The sequence below is a fragment of the Cetorhinus maximus genome, chromosome 3, assembly GCF_964194155.1.
Source record: "Cetorhinus maximus chromosome 3, sCetMax3.hap1.1, whole genome shotgun sequence".
Lineage (NCBI taxonomy): Eukaryota > Metazoa > Chordata > Chondrichthyes > Lamniformes > Cetorhinidae > Cetorhinus > Cetorhinus maximus.
This window is the reverse complement of record NC_135881.1, coordinates 1,645,635-1,664,773: the sequence shown is the minus strand read 5'-3', so window position 1 is coordinate 1,664,773 and position 19,139 is coordinate 1,645,635. Positions and strand designations below refer to the sequence as shown.

The 19,139-nt window shown below is 48.1% G+C and overlaps 1 protein-coding gene across 1 annotated transcript in view; it reads left to right on the top strand.

Annotated features, from left to right (window-relative positions):
• LOC144674677 (IQ motif and ankyrin repeat domain-containing protein 1-like) overlaps positions 1-19,139 on the top strand; it is a 90,504-nt gene that overhangs the window by 57,593 nt on the left and 13,772 nt on the right. The window contains exons 10-11 of the mRNA XM_078535921.1: positions 4,383-4,517; positions 8,404-8,532. Coding sequence (XP_078392047.1) covers positions 4,383-4,517; positions 8,404-8,532 — 264 coding nt within the window. The remainder of the gene's footprint in view (positions 1-4,382; positions 4,518-8,403; positions 8,533-19,139) is intronic.

Below are 19,139 nucleotides of genomic sequence, written 5' to 3'. Positions count from 1 at the left end.
TTGGGGGGTGGGCTCTGTGGCTCGGGTTGGGGGGTGGGCTCTGTGGCTCGGGTTGGGGGGTGGGCTCTGTGGCTCGGGTTGGGGGGGTGGGGGCTGGGCTCCAGGCTCGGGTTGGGGGGTGGGCCCTGTGGCTCGGGTTGGGGGGTGGGCTCTGTGGCTCGGGTTGGGGGGTGGGCTCTGTGGCTCGGGTTGGGGGGGGTGGGCTCTGTGGCTCGGGTTGGGGGGTGGGCTCTGTGGCTCGGGTTGGGGGGTGGGCTCTGTGGCTCGGGTTGGGGGGGTGGGGGCTGGGCTCCAGGCTCGGGTTGGGGGGTGGGCCCTGTGGCTCGGGTTGGGGGGTGGGCTCTGTGGCTCGGGTTGGGGGGTGGGCTCTGTGGCTCGGGTTGGGGGGTGGGCTCTGTGGCTCGGGTTGGGGGGGTGGGGGCTGGGCTCCAGGCTCGGGTTGGGGGGTGGGCTCTGTGGCTCGGGTTGGGGGGGGTGGGCTCTGTGGCTCGGGTTGGGTGCTGGGTTCCAGGCTCGGGCTGGGGGGGTGGGCTGGGCTCTGTGGCTTCCTGCAAAACTTGGGCATTACTTTCCTCTGTTTGCTCCCCATCTTCTCCCATCTTCACGTTCCCCACAAATATCTGCTTTTCACTGCTCAGTCTCGGCTGTGCAACTGGTGGACTGGTTTCCACCTGCGAGAAAGAGTTAGAAACTGCAGCTGGCTGAAAGGACTAAAGCACATCTCCCTCTCTCAGCAGCATGTGTGCAGTCCAACAAGAAAGTGTTGGACCTGGTTCTGGGAAATGAGGTGGGCTGAGTAGATCAATGGTCAGTGGGGGAACATTTAGGAGACAGTGATCATTGTATTGTATTCAGGATGACAGTAGAAAAGAACAATGGGCAATCCAGAATAAGAATAATTAACTGGGGGAGAGCCACCTTCAATAGAGCAAGAACGGAGCTCGGCCGGATAGACTGGAACCAAAGGTTGGCAGGAAAACTGTAGCTGAACAATAGGCTACCTTCACAGAAGAAGAAATGGTCAAGATATATTCCCTCAAAAGGGAAAGGTAGGGCAAACAAATCCAGAGCTCCCTGGATGAAAAAGGAGATAGAAATTAAGATAAAGATTGTGCTTATAGTACATGTCAGGAGAACCAAGAGGAATACAGAAGGTTCAGAGAGGAGGTGAAAAAGCATATTAGAGAAGCAAAGAGGGATTATGAGAAAAGTCTGGCAGCCAACATAAAGGGGAATCCCAAAGTCTTCTATAGGCGTATAAATAGTAAAAGGGTGGTAAAAGGAGGAGTAGGGCCGATTGCGGACCTAAAAGGGGATTTACACATGGATGAAAGGGCCATGGCTGTGGGGTTAAATCAATACTTTGTATCTGTCTTTACCAAGGAGGTAGATGCTACCCAGGTCATGGTGACAGACGAGGAAACTCTATCACTAGAAGGGTTCAAAATTAATAAGGAGGAAGTGTTGGATAAGCTGTTGGTACTTAAAGTTGATACAGGGACCGTATCCAAGGATATTGAAGGAAGTGAGAGTGGAAATTGCAGGGGCACTGACCATAAATTTTTAGTCTTCCCTAGACTCAGGGGTGGTGCCAGAGGACTGGAGAATTGCAAACATTATGCCCTTGTTCAAAAGAGGTTGTAAGGATAAGCCCAGCAATTACAGTTTAACTTCAGTCGGTGGGGAAGCTTCTAAAAACGATTATTCGGGATAGAATTAATTGTCACATGGAAATATATGGGTCAATTAGGAAGAGCCAGCATGGATTTCTTAAGGGAGAATGGTGTTTAACTAACTTGCTGGAGTTTTTTGAAGAGGTAACAGAAAAGGTCGATGAGGGTAATGCTGCTGATGTGGTGTACATGGACTTTCAAAAGGCGTTTGATACAGAGCCACACAATAGACTTGTGAGAAAAGTTATTGTTTGTGGAATAAAAGGGACAGTAGCAATGTGGATACAAAATTAACTGAGGGATAGGAAACAATGAATAATGGTTAATTAATATTTTTCGGGCTGGAGGAAGTTTTAGTGGAGGTCCCCAGGGGTCGGAATTAGGACCTTTGCTTTTCCTGATATATATAAATGATCTAGATCTTGGTGTGCAGGGGACAATTTCAAAGTTTGCAGATGATACAAGACTTGGAAGCATTGTAAACTGTGAGGAGGAGAGTGTAGAACTTCAAAAGGACATAGGCAAGTTAGTGGAGTGGGCAGGTAGGTGGCAGATGAAGTTCAATGAAGAGAACTGTGAGGTGATTGATTTTGGTAGGAAGAACATGGACAGACAATTTGAAATAAAGGGTAGGAGCAGAAGGACCTGGGTGTATATGTGCATTAGTCATTAAAGCTTGAAGGACAGGTGGAGAGAGCAGTTAATAAAGCATAGAGTATCCTGGGCTTTATTAATAGGTGCATAGAGTACAAGAGCAAGGAGGTTACTCTGAACTTGTATAGGACACTAGTTACACCTCAGCTGGAGTATTGTGTACAGTTCTGGGCATCACACTTTAGGAGGGATGTGAATGCAATGGAAGAGTGCAGAAAACATTCACAAAAATGGTTCCAGGGATAAGAAACTTCAGTTATGAAGATAGATTGGAGAGTTTAGGACTGTTCTCTTTGGAGAGAAGAGGCTAAGAGGAGATTTAATAGAGGAGTTCAAAATCACGAGGAGGCTGGACAGAGTAGATAGAGAGAAACTGCTCCTGATCGTATAAAGATTGAGAATGAGAGGGCACAGATTTAAAGTGATTTGCAAAAGAAGCAAGTGTGACTTGAGAAAAAACTTTTTCACACAGCGAGTGGTTCGGGTCTGGAATGTGTGGTGGATGCAGGTTCAATCAAGGCACTCAAGATTATTTAATTAGAAACAATGTGCAGGGTTATGGGGAAAAGGCAGGAGAATGGCACTAGGTCATAATGCTCATTCAGAGAGCCAGTGCAGACCAGTGGGCCGAATGGCCTCCTTCTGCACTGTAACAATTCTGTGATTCTGCAATTGGATGAAGGATTTTAGCTATGAGATTAGTTTGGTGAACCTGGGGCTGCTCTCCTTGGAGCAAAGAAGATTGAAGGGACATTTCATTAAAGTGCACAAGATTATGACAAGCTTAGATAAGGTAGACAAAGAAATGCTATTCAAATTACCTGGTGGTACAAGGACTAAGGATACAGATTTAAGATTCTGGGCAGGAGATGCAGGGAGAATGTGAAGCAGAACCTTTTATGCAAAAGTGGTAATGGAGGATGATGGAAGTGGAGACAATGAATGATTTCAAAGGGAAATTGGATGAGGACTTGAAGGAAATAAAGTTACAGGACTACAGGGACAGAGTGGGAGGACTGGGAATAACTCAGTCATAGGCTAGTGAGTGGATGTGGCCCTTCTTCATCTCAGTGGGCCGCAAGATTGAAATCGGGCATTGTAGCAGCACTTTGGTTGGATGCTGATGGAGTGTATGGCTCTCATAGTCAATGTTGTGCGCAATCAGCACACACCTCACAGTGCCAATCTCCTGCCTAGTCCCCGTAACCCTGCACATTGTTTCTAATTAAATAATCATCCAATGCCCTCTTGAATGCCTTGATTAAACCTGCCTCCACCACACATTCCAGACCCCAACCACTCGTGTGAAAACGTTTTTTCCTCACATCACATTTGCTTCTTTTGCAAATCACTTTAATTCTGTGCCCTCACTTCACTGCCCTTGCTTTGTGTTTTTTTTTCCTTCACTCATGGGATGTGGGCATCACTGACCAGCATTTATTGCCCATCCCTAATTCAGAGGGCATTTAAGAGTCAACCACATTGCTGTGGGTCTGGAGACAATTGGCAATGATTTTGTGGTTATCATTAAACTTTTAATTCCAGGTTTTTATTGAATTTAGATTTCACCATCTGCCGTGGTGGGATTCGAACCCAGGTCCCAAGAGCATTACCCTGGCTCTCTAGAATACCAGTCCACCACCTCCCGAGTGCATATCATTTTAGTAATACTGGTAGGAAAAAACTACGCAGAGGGAAACCAGCGGAATCTGGCAACCATGCGCATGGGCAACAAAATGTCTCACCAGCCACACTCCGAACCCTGATGGGCCACATGCAGCCCATGGGCCACAGGTTGTCCACCACTGGAGTAACTGGTTTGCTCTACAGAGAGCCGGCATGGAGACGATATGCCGAATGGCCTCCTTCTGTGCTATAATGACCTTATGATTACATAACAACATGTTGAAACCTGAGACTGTGCTCTAGAATTGGGAATGTGTAAAAGACCCATGCTGCTGCAGTAATATGCAGCAAAACCTTCACATCGCACCACACCCTTACTAGACTTCCCTGGCTATGGATGCCTGTTCAATCCTCACCACTGTGTTTCAGGTGGCCACTCATCATTGACCGATCTGGCCAAGCCAGCACCTTCCTGCGGTACCGTGACACCAATTTTTACAATGCTCTCAATCCTGGTCACATGCAGCCTGAGGTTCTTCGGCTCGGCCTCCTTGGAGCTATAAGGTAATCAACTAGTTTGGATTAGGGATTGGCAGCCATGCGATCAGCATCATAGCTTTCAAATAATATTGGTGAACTGTCGCCGGGATTAATCACTCTGAAACTTACACAGACACTGACCATCTGCCCTTTACACTGTCAGACACTGACTGCCTATTATACTGTCAGACGCTGACTCGCTGTTACACTGTCAGACCCTGACCATCTTCCCTTTACACTGTCAGACACTGACTACCTGCTACACTGTCAGGCAAGGTCCGACTGCCTGTAACACTGTCAGACACTGACCATCTGCCCTTTACACTGTCCGACACTGACTGCCTGTTATACTGTCAGACAAGGTCTGGCTGCCTGTTACACTGTCAGACACTGACTCCCTGTTACACTTTCAGACACTGACCATATGCCCTTTACACTAACAGACACTGACTGCCTGTTACATTGTCAGACAAGATCCGACTGCCTGTTACACTGTCAGACACTGACCATCTGCCCTTTACACTGTCAAGACACTGACTGCCTGTTATACCGTCTGACAAGTTCTGACCGCCTGTTACGCTGTCAGACACTAACTATCTGCCCTTTACACTCTCAGACACTGATTTCTACCTGTTACACTGTCAGGCACTGGCTATCTGTCTGTTACACTGTCAGACACTGTGTTGTTTGTTACACTGTCAGACACTGTCCGACTGCCTGTTACACTGTCAGATATTGTCCAACTGCATGTTACATTGTCAGACCATCTGCCCTTTACACTGTCAGGCACTGAGTACCTGGTATTCTGTCAGACACTGACAACTGTCTGTTACACATGATTGACAGCTACCTTTTACATTATCAGACACTGACTGACTGTAAAAGATTGCCTTCTGCCTGTTACACTGTCACACACTAACTGTTGCACTATCACATGCTGATTGTCTGCTGCATGTTACACTGTCACTAATTTCCTTTTTGAATCCTGCTCCACAAGCATTCAGGTAAAACTCCTGCAAAATCAACTTCAATGGACTGAATGGCTGAAAAGTATTTTTCCCGCCAGGTTCTGTTTTTTCAACACTCAAATGCCCAGCTTTCAGGGGAGGACAAAGAAAAGCCTTCAAAGATACCCTGTTACACTGTCACATACTGACACTTTCATTCTTTCATGGATGATAGGCACCACTGTCAAGGTCAGCATTTCTTTTCCTTTCATTCGTGGGATGTGGGTGTTGCTGGCTGGCATTTATTGCCCATTCCTAATTGCTCCTGTTCAAAGGGCATTAGAGAGTCAACCACATTTCTGCAGGTCTGGAGTCTCCTGTAGGCCAGAGCAGGTAAGGGCAGCTGATTTCCTTCCCTAAAGGACATTAGTGAACCAGATGGGTTTTTACAATAACCATCATCGTCAGTCTTTTAATTCCACCATTTGCCATGGTGGGATTCGAAGCCCTGTCCCCATTATCCTGGGTCGCTGGATTAGCAGTTCAATGGCAATTCCAATATGCCACCACCTTCCCTTCATTTGTTGTCCATCCCTAATTGCCCTAGAACTGACTAGCTTGCTTGGCCATTTCAGAGGGAAGTTAAGAGTCAACCACATTGCTGTGGGTCTGCAGTCTCCTGTAGGCCAGACCAGGTAAGGACAGCAGATTTCCTTCCCTGAAGGACATTAGTGAACTAAATGGGTTTTTACGATAATCAATGATAGTATAATGGTCGCTATTACTGAGACTAGCTTTTTTTTAATATTCCAGATTTACTAACTAAATTTCAGTTCCACCAGCTGTCAAGGTGGGATTTGAACCCGTGTACCCAGAGCCTGGGTCTCTGGACACTGTCACACACTGCAATGTGATAGAGAGTAAAACAACAAAGGGCAACGTGATGGAGAAGAGAGCAGTGCAAGGGCTGAAGGATGGAGAGCAAAGGGATGGAGAGCAGAGAGATGGAGAACAGAGGAATTGAGAGCAGAGAGAGAGAAGGAGAACAGAGAAATAGGGAGCACAGGGATAGAGAGCAGAGAAATGGAGAGCAGAGAGATGGAGAGCAGAGAGATGGAGAGAGGAGAACAAAGGGATCGAGAGCAGAGGGATGGAGAGCAGAAAGATACAGGGAGATGGAGAACAGAGGGATTGAGAGCAGAGATTGGAGAGCAGGGAGATGCACAGAGGTGGAGAGCAGGGAGATGGAGAACAGAGGGATGCAGGAGCAGAGGGCTGGAGAGCAGAGAGATAGAGAGAGATGGAGAACAGAGGGATCGAAAGCAGAGATTGGAGAGCAAAAAGATACTGAGAGATGGAGAGCAGAGAGACGGAGAGCAGAGATGGAAAGCAGAGATGGAGAGCAGAGATGGAAAACAGAGATGGAGAGCAGAGATGGAAAGCAGAGACGGAGAGCAGAGATGGAGAGCAGAGATGGAGAGCAGAGATGGAGAGCAGAGATAGAAAGCAGAGACGGAGAGCAGAGATGGAGAGCAGAGATGGAAAGCAGAGATGGAGAGCAGAGATGGGGAGCAGAGATGGAAGGCAGAGATGGAGAACAGAGAGGGAAAGCAGAGATGGAGAGCTGAGATGGGGAGCAGAGATGGAAAGCAGAGATGGGGAGCAGAGATGGAGAGCAGAGATGGGGAGCAGAGATGGAAAGCAGAGATGGAGAGCAGAGATGGGGAGCAGAGATGGAGAGCAGAGATGGAGAGCAGAGATGGAGAGCAGAGATGGAGAGCAGAGATGGAAAGCAGAGATGGAGAGCAGAGATGGAGAGCAGAGATGGAGAGCAGAGATGGAGAGCAGAGATGGAGAGCAGAGATGGAGAGCAGAGATGGAGAGCAGAGATGGAGAGCAGAGATGGAAAGCAGAGATGGAGAGCAGAGAGGGAAAGCAGAGATGGAGAGCAGAGATGGAGAGCAGAGACGGAGAGCAGAGACGGAAAGCAGAGACGGAGAGCAGAGACGGAGAGCAGAGAGGGAGAGCAGAGAGGGAAAGCAGAGATGGAGAGCAGAGATGGAGAGCAGAGATGGAGAGCAGAGATGGAAAGCAGAGATGGAGAGCAGAGAGGGAAAGCAGAGATGGAGAGCAGAGATGGAGAGCAGAGATGGAGAGCAGAGACGGAGAGCAGAGACGGAAAGCAGAGACGGAGAGCAGAGACGGAGAGCAGAGACGGAGAGCAGAGAGGGAAAGCAGAGATGGAGAGCAGAGATGGAGAGCAGAGATGGAGAGCAGAGATGGAGAGCAGAGCTGGAAAGCAGAGATGGAGAGCAGAGATGGAGAGCAGAGATGGAGAGCAGAGAGGGAGAGCAGAGACGGAGAGCAGAGACGGAGAGCAGAGACGGAAAGCAGAGAGGGAGAGCAGAGAGGAAGAGCAGAGACGGAGAGCAGAGACGGAGAGCAGAGACGGAGAGCAGAGACGGGGAGCAGAGACGGAGAGCAGAGACGGAGAGCAGAGACGGAGAGCAGAGACGGAGAGCAGAGACGGAGAGCAGCGACGGAGAGCAGAGACGGAGAGCAGAGACGGAGAGCAGAGACGGAGAGCAGAGACGGAGAGCAGAGACGGAAAGCAGAGAGGGAGAGCAGAGATGGAGAGCAGAGATGGAAAGCAGAGATGGAAAGCAGAGATGGAGAGCAGAGATGGAGAGCAGAGATGGAGAGCAGAGATGGAAAGCAGAGAGGGAGAGCAGAGATGGAAAGCAGAGATGGAAAGCAGAGAGGGAGAGCAGAGATGGAGAGCAGAGATGGAAAGCAGAGAGGTAGAGCAGAGATGGAGAGCAGAGATGGAGAGCAGAGATGGAAAGCAGAGAGGGAGAGCACAGATGGAGAGCACAGATGGAGAGCAGAGATGGAGAGCAGAGATGGAAAGCAGAGATGGAGAGCAGAGACGGAAAGCTGATTGATTGTGTATTTTTCTCAAGGTTTGGGAAGATGCTTGTGATTGACATGATGGAGGTGAATATGTTTCATGCAGTCAGCAGGATACTTGATCAGATTGAGGGAGGGCTGATGGAGAAGTTGCTGAATAAGGAATTGCTCCAGAAGGACAGGTGAGGACAAAGATCATCCTCTTCATTATACTTCACCACTCTGCATCTTTTGAGCCAGACTATTTGCAAACTCTGAGGGCGGAATTTTCCCATCCTGCCCACGACAGGTTTCATGGCAGGTGAGAGCGGAGAATTCAGCGGCAGGCAAAAAGTCAGAAACCCGCCGGCATAAAAATAGTTTGCAATTCTCCCGATGGCGGGTTAATGGCAGATCGGGTACCCCGCTAAGTAGTGACGTTAATGCCATTTGCTTTCATCACGATTTCATGAGTGCTCATTAAAACACTGCTTGCTGGAATGACCTGCCACCTTCCAATCTTGCATCACACCAGCGAGACATCCTGTCCGTCTGAATCTTGGATCTCACTTCACTGATGACTTCAAAGTGAGTGCAATAGCCTACCTGCCACAGCGCTGCGCCAGCCTCGCTGCAATGCCAGTGGAGCGCCACACTGCTGGGGCTGGAAGGTTAGTACGCTCCCTGTGGTAGACTCTAAAGTCACAAGGACACCACTGTGCAGCGGTACTCAGGCAGGGCTCAACATTCAGACACTGACCAGTATTGCAACCGGGGGGCGGGGGGGGTGGTAGGCGGAGTTGCCTGCTCCCAGTGGGTGTCACTGTTGTCCAGAGGGACACCGCTGTGCAATGGTACTCGGACAGGGCTGAGTATTCAGTAACCAGCATTTCAACCAGGGAAGGGGGTGAGGTGGGGTGGGGAAGGATGAACACATTGGGGTGATTGGGGAAGGAAGGCTAAGCAAGGGGTTGTGGGGGTAAGGGGGCAGAGGGGCGGGAAGGCTTTGCAAGGAGGTAGAGGAGGAGGGGGTAAGATGGAAGGCAAAGGGCAGACCCAGGGGTGGGAAGCTGGAGCCCAATAAGGAGAACAAGGGGGTGATAGGGATTCCAGATGTATGAATGGGAGGAGATGCACGCAGACTCATCAATAGGAAAGTGGGGGGGGGTGTTGGTGTGTCACGAGGGATGGGTTGCATGCAGACTCATGGTAGGAGGAGGAGGTAAGGGAGACAGTGTAGTCTTCAGTCACCAGGACAATGGAGAATGATGTGAAAGTCAAAGTTCTTGGTCTGAGGCTTACAGTCAGCAGTCAGAGAGTAGAGACATCCCTGGGGCCTTGTGAACTGCACAGTCAACAGTCAGATTGTGGAGACAGCCATGGGATGCAGCAGGCCATGCTGCAGGAGTAATCATTGGCAGCTCCAGGGAGGGGCAAGGGCTGTGTCCTCAAGAGGAGTAATGTGCAGCTTGTGTGCAGGCCTGTCTCACAGTCACTGTCCCTGGGCTTGTTTGTCTCTGTAACTGGGCTGCCCACAGTCTGGTGGTTGGAATGGGAGGCATCTGCAGCCTCTATTTGGGGAACACATAATAAAGGGCTGGGCTATGTGAAGCTTTCCTGGGTGAGCGACCATGCACACAGGCTTCAGATGGGGAGGGTGGAGGTCCACATGGGTCATGGGCACTTCAGTGGTGATCGGTTCAGGGGGAGGGGTAGGAATATCGACCACAACAACTATGGAATTCAGTATTATTGGGGGAGGTTGGAGAATAACAGGAGGGAGATCTACTTTTACATCATGAGGCTCCATGTAGACATTGGAAAACAGACAGTCAGAGGGGGAGCATTGAAGATCATTTCAGAATAATAATGCAGAGCCACCATCTTGCTCTATTGGAGTTATTGTGCAGTTATAAATCGAAAGTAGGAGTGATTCCGAACAGGAGGGGGTCTAAGGCTGTGTGGGAGGAGCACACTGCTGGGCCAAGGAGCCCTTTCTGGGGGCAGCTTCTAACTTGTTGGTGCTGCAGAGCAACCTGGAGTCTTATTATGGAGAAAGGAGGAAGAGCTGCTATTGAAGAAAGCCATTTATCAGCACTGGAACAGGGATACTCAGAAGGCAAAGGCTTCACATCCGATGCACAGATATCAGCATTAACACTTCACACTGGATAATCGGGGAGAAGGCACAGGTGCAGCATATATGGTATTCCGTTAATGGAGGCCAGTCAGGTCTTCCTCCGAATTGGCATTCCTAATGGTGCAAAGGGCATCCAGTCATTAATCACAAGCAACTTATTATTAATTAGTATTCCGGATTGGAGCACTGATCTCGGGTAGGTAGCACCAATCATTCAAATCTTCTCATACCAATCTCGGATTCCAATGTCACGTTTCTGGGATGGCATCTTGGTCACTTCAATGTGGGTCAAAGTGCCTCAAAGACAATGCAGCATCAGCAACAATCAGTAAGGCGGAAACCACTGTGGACCATGACAGTCCCCAGAGGTAGCAGATTGTCAGCTTCACTATCTTGAACTGTTTCTCATTAATGCCTTCAATCTTTCATTTCAGACAGAAGGTCAAAACAGAAATAGATCCAGGGTTTAATGCTTCCTATTTGGAGGGGGTGAAGGAGGGAGAGGTGATGTTGGGCGCAGCCCCACCAGGAGGCCCCTGGCCTGATGTCCAGGGTTAAGGAAAACAAGAGTAAGAACAAGAGGCTCAGGAAGAGAGACTCAGACCACGGAGGTGACTCACCAGACCGAGGGTTTACCGAAGAAGATTCTCCTATTTATTACTGAGTGAGAGCAGGCTGTCCCGAACTCTGGTAGTTCATGCCTGGCACATTCTTTGTGAAGACCTGATGCCTGTGGAGTGGGAGGCTTTCCCTGCCAGTGGCTTTAAAGGTGACCGCCACGCTCAATTTCTTTGCTTGTGGGCCTTTCTGGGTATCAACAAGGAACCTGGGCGGCAGCCTGTAGTCCACAACACATAGATACATAAAGGAGGTCACAAATGCCCTTTACAGGAAGACACATCAGCATGCGAGGTTTGCTCTGGATGAAGGTAGCCAGGCTGCGAGGTTCACTGACTTCCAGCCATCTCAGGCTTCCCAAGTGTGCAGTGTGCAATTGACCATACCAGTGTGGCTTTAAGGGCTCCATGGCAGTAGCATCTAATGTATATAGACCATAAACGCTACCATTCCAATGTTCAACTGGTGTGTGATCATTGGTAGCACATATTGCACGTTTGTGCCAAGTACCCTGGGAATTGCTATGAATCCTACATCCTGATTCACTCCCAGGTGCCTGAGCTTTTCAAAGGGCATGAACGCCTGCAGGGATGGCTGCTTGGGGATAAGGGGTACCCACTGAAACACAGGCTGATGACTCTGGTGCCCCACCCTCAGACTTGTTCGGAGGAGAGGTACAACACTGCTCACAGCTTCACACGCTCCCTAGTAGAGCAGACTATTGGGATTCTGAAGATGTGCTTCAGATGTTTGGACCGCTCAGGTTGCTCACTACAGTACACTCCCAACAGGGGTTCCCGCATCATCGCTGTGTGTTGCACCCTTCACAACCTGGCACTGCAAAGAGGTGACCCCTTGCCAGAGGGTGAACTGAAGGAGGATGAGAGCTTTTCTGAGGATGAGGATCAGGAGTGCCTGGCACCTCAAGAGGCTGAAGAGGTTCAGGGTGTGGCTGATGCTCATACTCCCTGTGCATGTCCAAGAGCCCCACCCTGAATCCTTGAGAAGATGGTGCATTTGGAGGGAGGTCAAGATGCCTTGTCCCCATGTCACCTACATCTTGATGGTGCCCACCAGGGTCTATGACCTTGGAGCCCAGGGCCGATCTGGCCAAACCTGCTGGACCAACCTGTCCAAGTTGGTCACCAACCTTCCCATGGTGACCCTGAGGTGCTGGCATGTCGCAGCCACGACATCAGACAGAACGCACACGGACTTGTCCATCCTTTGCTCTAGTCTGCTGAGTGACTGCTGAATCTCTGCCTGATGTTCCACCGCCAGTTGTTGCATCTCCAGCATTGAGTTGGCAGCTACTTGCAGAGGCTCATCATCTGACTGGGACTGAGTGAGTGGCTGGTCTCCAGCAGCCCTCCGAGTGCTGTAGACTTTCCCTGTCCCTGCCTCTGGCTGCTGTAAGGACGTGTCAGTGAGGTATTCCCCAGTAAGTGAGCCCGAGCCTAATCTTGAGCTGTGTCCCATCGAGGTGTGTGTCTCTGAGCTGGTGGAGGGTGTGGGTGAGCGCAGTGACCATTCTTACTCAGCTTCCTCTTCAGATGTGGTCTGGGGGCTGGGATTTACGCTGGCCAACCCTTTGAGCCTCAATCTGCTGGTGGCTATAAGATAGAGAATAGAGTTTCAGTTAATGAGCGTGAGGATTATAAGACTGCATGTCACACTGTGATTGCCAGGACGTGATGAACTGGTGGAGGCGTAATCCATACTAGGTTGGTGGGCAAATCTGATTTCCCTACAGGAGCGATCCCTGTCCTCTCCAGAGATCTCAGCTGCGGCCTCCTCAAACTCACTGAGGCCTGCCTCCACGGGTCTGTGTTCTGTCCCTTCTGTTGTGGGCTAGCATGGGCCTGGATGAAGACTAAAGAAAGGCAGGTTATGAGGAGGGATGGAGCAGGGGTTGGGAAGGATGTACACCCCTGTGTGCTGAGCCCTCCCTAAGGGGCTGAGGACAGAGTGTGAGTAGCATGATAGATGGGATGGTGGTGATGTGAAGGTTCCTGTGAGACAATCAATGGTGATATGTGTCCCCCGCTAATGGTTGTTTGAGATCCCTGAAGAGAGTAGGCCTTTGAGTGCCGATGCCATGACGAGAGTTTAATATTGAGGGGAGTTGAAGGATGGCTTACCCTGGCGGATGAGATCACTCATCCTGTTCCTGCACTGGATGTTGTTTAGGGTGCGATTACCAGCTGCGCTGACCTCCTCTCTGATGGCCTCCCAGGCTGGAGAAGTGAGGCTGGTATGACTCCTGGAATCATCCCTGGGATACAGGACAACACTGTGCACCCACACTCCCACACTCCTCTGATCAAGGCCTCAAGGGCCTGGTGAGGGAAGTGGGCTGCAGCCTTCTTCTATTTGTTCACAGACATCTCTAACGGTCTCCTGGAGACACGTGGGCTGGAGAGAGTGAGGTATGTTTGGGAGGTGTTTAAATAAGGTGCCATGACCTTTGACCCCGCCAGCTAAAGGACGAATGAATCAGCTCCCGACTTGCCAGGTGATTCGGAGAGATACTTGCCTGCGTATAATTAATCACAAGCACAAGCCAGGAGTGTGATGGAATACTCCCCACTTGCCTGGGTGAGTGCAGCTCCCACAACACTCAGGAAGCTCAACACCGTCCAGGACAAAGCAGCCCACTTGATTGGCACCACATCCACAAACATTCACTCCCTCCACCACCGACGCACAGTAGCAGCAGTGTGTGTACCATCTACAAGATGCACTGCAGGAATTCACCAAGGCTCCTTAGACAGCACCTTCCAAACCCATGACCACCACCATCTAGAAGGACAAGGGCAGCAGATAGATGGGAACACCACCACCTGGAAGTTCCCCTCCAAGTCATTCACCATCCTGACTTGGAAATATATCACCGTTCCTTCACTGTCGCTGGGTCAAAATCCTGGAACTCCTTCCCTAACAGCACTGTGGGTGTACCTACACCACATGGACTGCAGCGGTTCAAGAAGGCAGCTCACCACCACCTTCTCAAGGGCAGTTTGGGATGGGCAACAAATGCTGGCCCAGCCAGCAAAGCCCACATCCCGTGAATGAATAAAAAAAGAGCTTCCAAGCTCAGGATCAGGCGTGCGTTCCCACCAATCTGAGCAGCAGGGTACGTGCCACGAAACCCGCCCACCACCGCATTTAGTCTCAAAAATTGAAAATTCCACCCAGTATTTGGTTTGACCTCATGATGAGCTTTCTTCCACATTTCCTCGGTATCACTAAGCCTGCCTAATTTCACCACTGTAATACCGCCTGGCTCCACCCTACTCCATTTCATCTGCTCCTGAAACTCTCAACTTTGACTCGATTATCCCAGTGCTCTCCTGGTAAGCTCCCAATTTTCATGCACTTTGACTCCTCTAAAACACTGCAGTTGGTATTCTATCCTGCATTTATATCTGGTGGCTATAAGACAGAGAATATTTAGACCTGCTCAGTTGGCCCCTACTCTTCCACAATGCATCAGATTTAAAATTCTCATCCTCATGTTCATAGCTGCTGCTGCATGTAGACACTTCTACCAGGAGATCTGCTGTCATGGTGTGCCACACTCATTCGTCCTCTGCATCTTCACACATCTACAGTAGCTTGCCTGCAACAGCTCTGTGATGTCCATCATCCAACAGCAGCTAGGTCAAGCCCTCTTTCTGCTGCCCTCCACTTTGCCCTCTAGAAGAGATTTTCATAGCTTTCCAGCTCTGATCAAAAGGCCAAAACACTAACCTTTTCTTTCCTGGATGTCACTTTTTAGAGTTCTTTTACAGGAGGCTTTTTGGTCTATTGTGTCTTGCTGTTTAAATGAAAGCTAACTAGTCAATCCCCACTTTTCAACTCTTGGTCTATAGCCCTGTAGGTTACAGCACCTCAGGTGCATATTGAAGTATTATTTTGTGATGAGTGTTTCTACCTCTACCACCCTTTCAGGCAGTCAGTTCCAGACTCCACCACCCTGGAGGTGAAAAAAATTACTCTGCAACTCCCCTCTAATTCTTCCACCAATCGCTTTGAACCCGTGCCCCCTGATTGTTGACTTCTGCTAGTGGAAATAGATCCTTTCCAACCATTCTCTCTAGGCCCCTCATAATTTTATACACCTAAACTTAATCTCCCCTCAGCCTCCTCTGCACCAAAGAAAGCAACCCCAGCTTAACCAATTTTTCCTCATCGCTAAAGTTCTCCATTCCTGGCAACACCCTTATCAATCTTCTCCGTATGCTCTCTAGTGTGATCACATCCTTCTTGTGATAGACTGTCCAGCACTGTAGCACGCAGTACTCTAGCTGCTGTCTAACTAGAATTTTATACATAACCTCCCTGCTGTTATATTCCAAGCCTTGACTAATAAGGTATCCTGTAAGGCTTCTTAACAACCTTATGTACCTGTCATTTATTATGTTGTTACGATTCGAGCTGGTGTTAATACTGGACGAATCAGATCCTAGAGTGAAATCTGGCTTGGTAGATCTTAACTTTTAATTTGAAACAGTGGAGGACAGTTCCTGAACAAATGCACAGGAATCTGCTGATGAGCAAAGAATAAAACATTTATTAAACAAGAAAAATGAACTATATTGTACCACACAAGAAAGGTTGGAAAGATCTCAATACAAACACAAGGAAAATGATTCAAATATTCACCATTCCTTCATCTCATCTGTACCTTTACAGACACGTACAAATTCGGAAAGATATAAAAAGAAATATCTATCCTTCACTCTAATATTCAAGGTGAGCACATGTGTATTAACAGACGAACTGTGGACAGGCACGGTACACTACAAAGTAAATTACAGATGTAACCCAAGCAGATTCCATGGATTCCTCAACAACCCACCCAGACACTTGTCGCACTGTGAGTCATTTAGTCCCACTGAAACTCTGTGTTCCTTGTGAGGGCTTCCAATGTCCACGTTTGAAGAACTCACCTTGGAATCCTCTCCAAACATCACTCCCACTCGGACAGCTTCAACAAGGATCCACCTCCAAGGTTTCAATCTCACCTTCTGAGATTCCTTTCCCTGGATCTCCATGTACGCTCAAGCTTCACCTTCCAAGCGCACTCTCAGATCTTCAGCCACGCCAAGCAGAACACCACCACTCCAAAGAGGTACCTTTGCCGCTACAGCCCGCAGCATGGAGCCCCCAACCATCAGCTGCCATTTCGGAACTTCAGGGCTTTTCTCAAGCCCACTTGTCTTCAAGTCTGCTTACTGCAGCTTTTTCTTTACCCTGGAGCTTATTTCTCTGCTCCTTTCCCTCAAATTTACTTAACAGTATCTGTTTCTGGGATCTCTTTCTGTCCCAATAATGGGGAACAAAAAAATGGCAGAAGAATTGAACACATATTGTGGTTCTGTCCTCATAAAAGAGAACACAAATAATTTCCCAGAAACGTTAGGGAATGAAGGGTTCAGTGAGAGGGAGAAATTGAAGAAAATCAGTATTAGTAAAAAAGATGGTGCTAGAGAAATTAATGGGGTTAAAGGCTGAAAAGTCCGCAGGGCCTGATAATCTACACCCCAGAACACTAAAGGAAGCAGCTCTGGAAATTTTGGATGCATTGGTGGTCATCTTCCAAAATTCTATAGACTCTGGAGCAGTTCCTACAGATTGGAGGGTGGCAAATGTAACCCCACTATTTAAAAAGGAGGTAGAGAAAAAACAGAGAATTACAGACCAGTTAGTCTAACATCAGCAGTGGGGAAAATGCTAGAGTCTATTATACAAGATGCAGTAACAGAACACTTGGAAAGCATTAATGGGATTAGACAAAGTCAGCATGGGTTTATTAAAGGGAAAGTATGCTTAACTAATCTACTGGAGTTTTTTGAGGATGTAACTCGTGGAATAGGTAGGGGAGAACCAGTGGATTTGGTGTATTTGGATTTCAAGAAGTCTTTTGATAAGGTCCCACATAAGAGGCTAGTGGGCAAAATTGAAGCACATGGGGTCGGGGGTAATATACTGGCATGGATTGAGAATTGGTTGACAGGCCGGAAACAGAGAGTGGGAATAAGTGGGTCTTTTTCCGGATGGCAGGTGGTGACTAGTGGTGTACCACAGGGATCAGTGCTTGGGCCCCAGCTATTCACAATATATATCAATGACTTGGATGAGGAAACCAAATGCAATATTTCCACGTTTGCTGATGACACAAAACTGGGCGGGGTTGAGGTGTGAGGAGGATGCAAGGAGGCTTCAGGGTGATTTAGACAAGTTGTGTATGTGGGCAAACACATGGCAGATGCAGTATAACGTGGATAAATGTGAAGTTATACACTTTGGTGTGAAAAACAGAAAGGCAGAGTATTATTTAAATGGTGATATATTGGGAAATGTGGATGTACAAAGGGATCTGGGTGTCCTTGTACACCAGTCAATGAAAGTAAACAGGCAGGTGCAGCAAACAATTAGGGAGGCAAATGGTATGTTGGCCTTCATTGCAAGAGGATTTGAGTTCAGAAGTGGGGGTGTCTTACTGCAGTTATACAGTATCTTGGTGAGACCACACCTGGAGTATTGTGTGCAGTTTTGGTCTCCCTACCATAGAGGGAGTGCAGTGAAGGTTCACTAGGCTGATACCAGGGATGGCAGGACTGTCGTATAAGGAGAGATTGGTTCGACTGGGCCTGTATTCACTAGAGTTGAGAAGAATGAGAGGGGATCTGATTGAAAAGTATAAAATTCTAACAGGGCTAGACAGACTAGATGCAGGGAGGAGGTTTCCCCTGGTTGGGGAGTCTAGAACCAGGGGCCAGAGTCTTAGCCCTTTTCAGCTGGAGCTTCTCCCACAATGTGGTGGGGAGGGTTCATTGCATGGAAATATAAAAAATCAAAGTTTAAGGAGAGGGTGAGAGTGCAGGTTAGTGACAAGGCTGATTGCTACCAAAAAGTGAAAGGAAGGGACAGAGTGTGTGAACCCCATATTGCACCAAAGAATCATATAAGAGTAGGGAAAATTGACAATAGGGCAAACTTAAAGGCTTTGTATCTGAATGCACGTAGCGTTCAGAATAAAACTAATGAGTTAAAAGCGCATAGAGAGAAATAGATATGATTTGGTGGTGATTACTGAGACGTGGTTACAGGGAGATCAGGTTTGGGAGTTGAATATCCAAAGGTACTCAGTGTTTCGGAAGGATAGGCAGGAAAGAAAAGGAGGTGGTGTAGCTTTGTTAGTAAAGGAAGAGATCAGTGCTATAGTGAGGAGTGATATAGGCACTGGAAAGCAAGACGTAGAGTCAGTCTGGGTAGAAATAAGAAATAGCAAGGGAAAGGAGTCCCTGGTGGGAGTAATCTATAGGTCCCCAAACAGTAGTTTAGCAGTAGGGCACAGTATAAACCAGGAAATACTGGGAGCATGTAAGAAAGGCACGGCAATAGTCATGGGTGATTTTAATATGCATATGGACTGGGCTAATCAAATTGGCAAGGGTAGCCTTGAGGGAGAGTTTGTAGAGTGCATTAGAGATTGTTTCTTGGAGCAATATGTTCTGGAACCAGCCAGGGAGCAGGCTATTCTGGATTTGGTTTTGTGTAATGGGATGGGATTAATTAATGATCTCATAGTAAAGGATCCTCTAGGGAAGAGTGATCATAGCATGATAGAATTACAAGTTCAGTTTGAGAACAAGAAACTTGAGTCCCACACTAGTGTTCTGGAGTTAAACAAAGTTAACTACATAGGCATGAGGGCAGATTTGGCCACGGTGGACTGGGCAGGAAGACCACAAGGTAGGACAGTTGATGAACAGTAGCAGATATTTAAGGAGATATTCAATTCCTCCCAAGTAAAATACATTCCAAAGAGGAAGAAAGATGGTAAGAGGGGAAAAAGCATCCATGGCTAAGCAAGGAAGTTGAAGATAACTTAAAGGCAAAAACTAAGGCATACCAAATTACAAAGGTCAGTTGCAGGCTGGAAGATTGGGAAACTTTTAAAGATCAACAAAGGGTTACTAAAAAATAATAAAAAGAGCAAAGGTAAATTATGAAAGAAAATTATCGCAAAATGTAAAAACT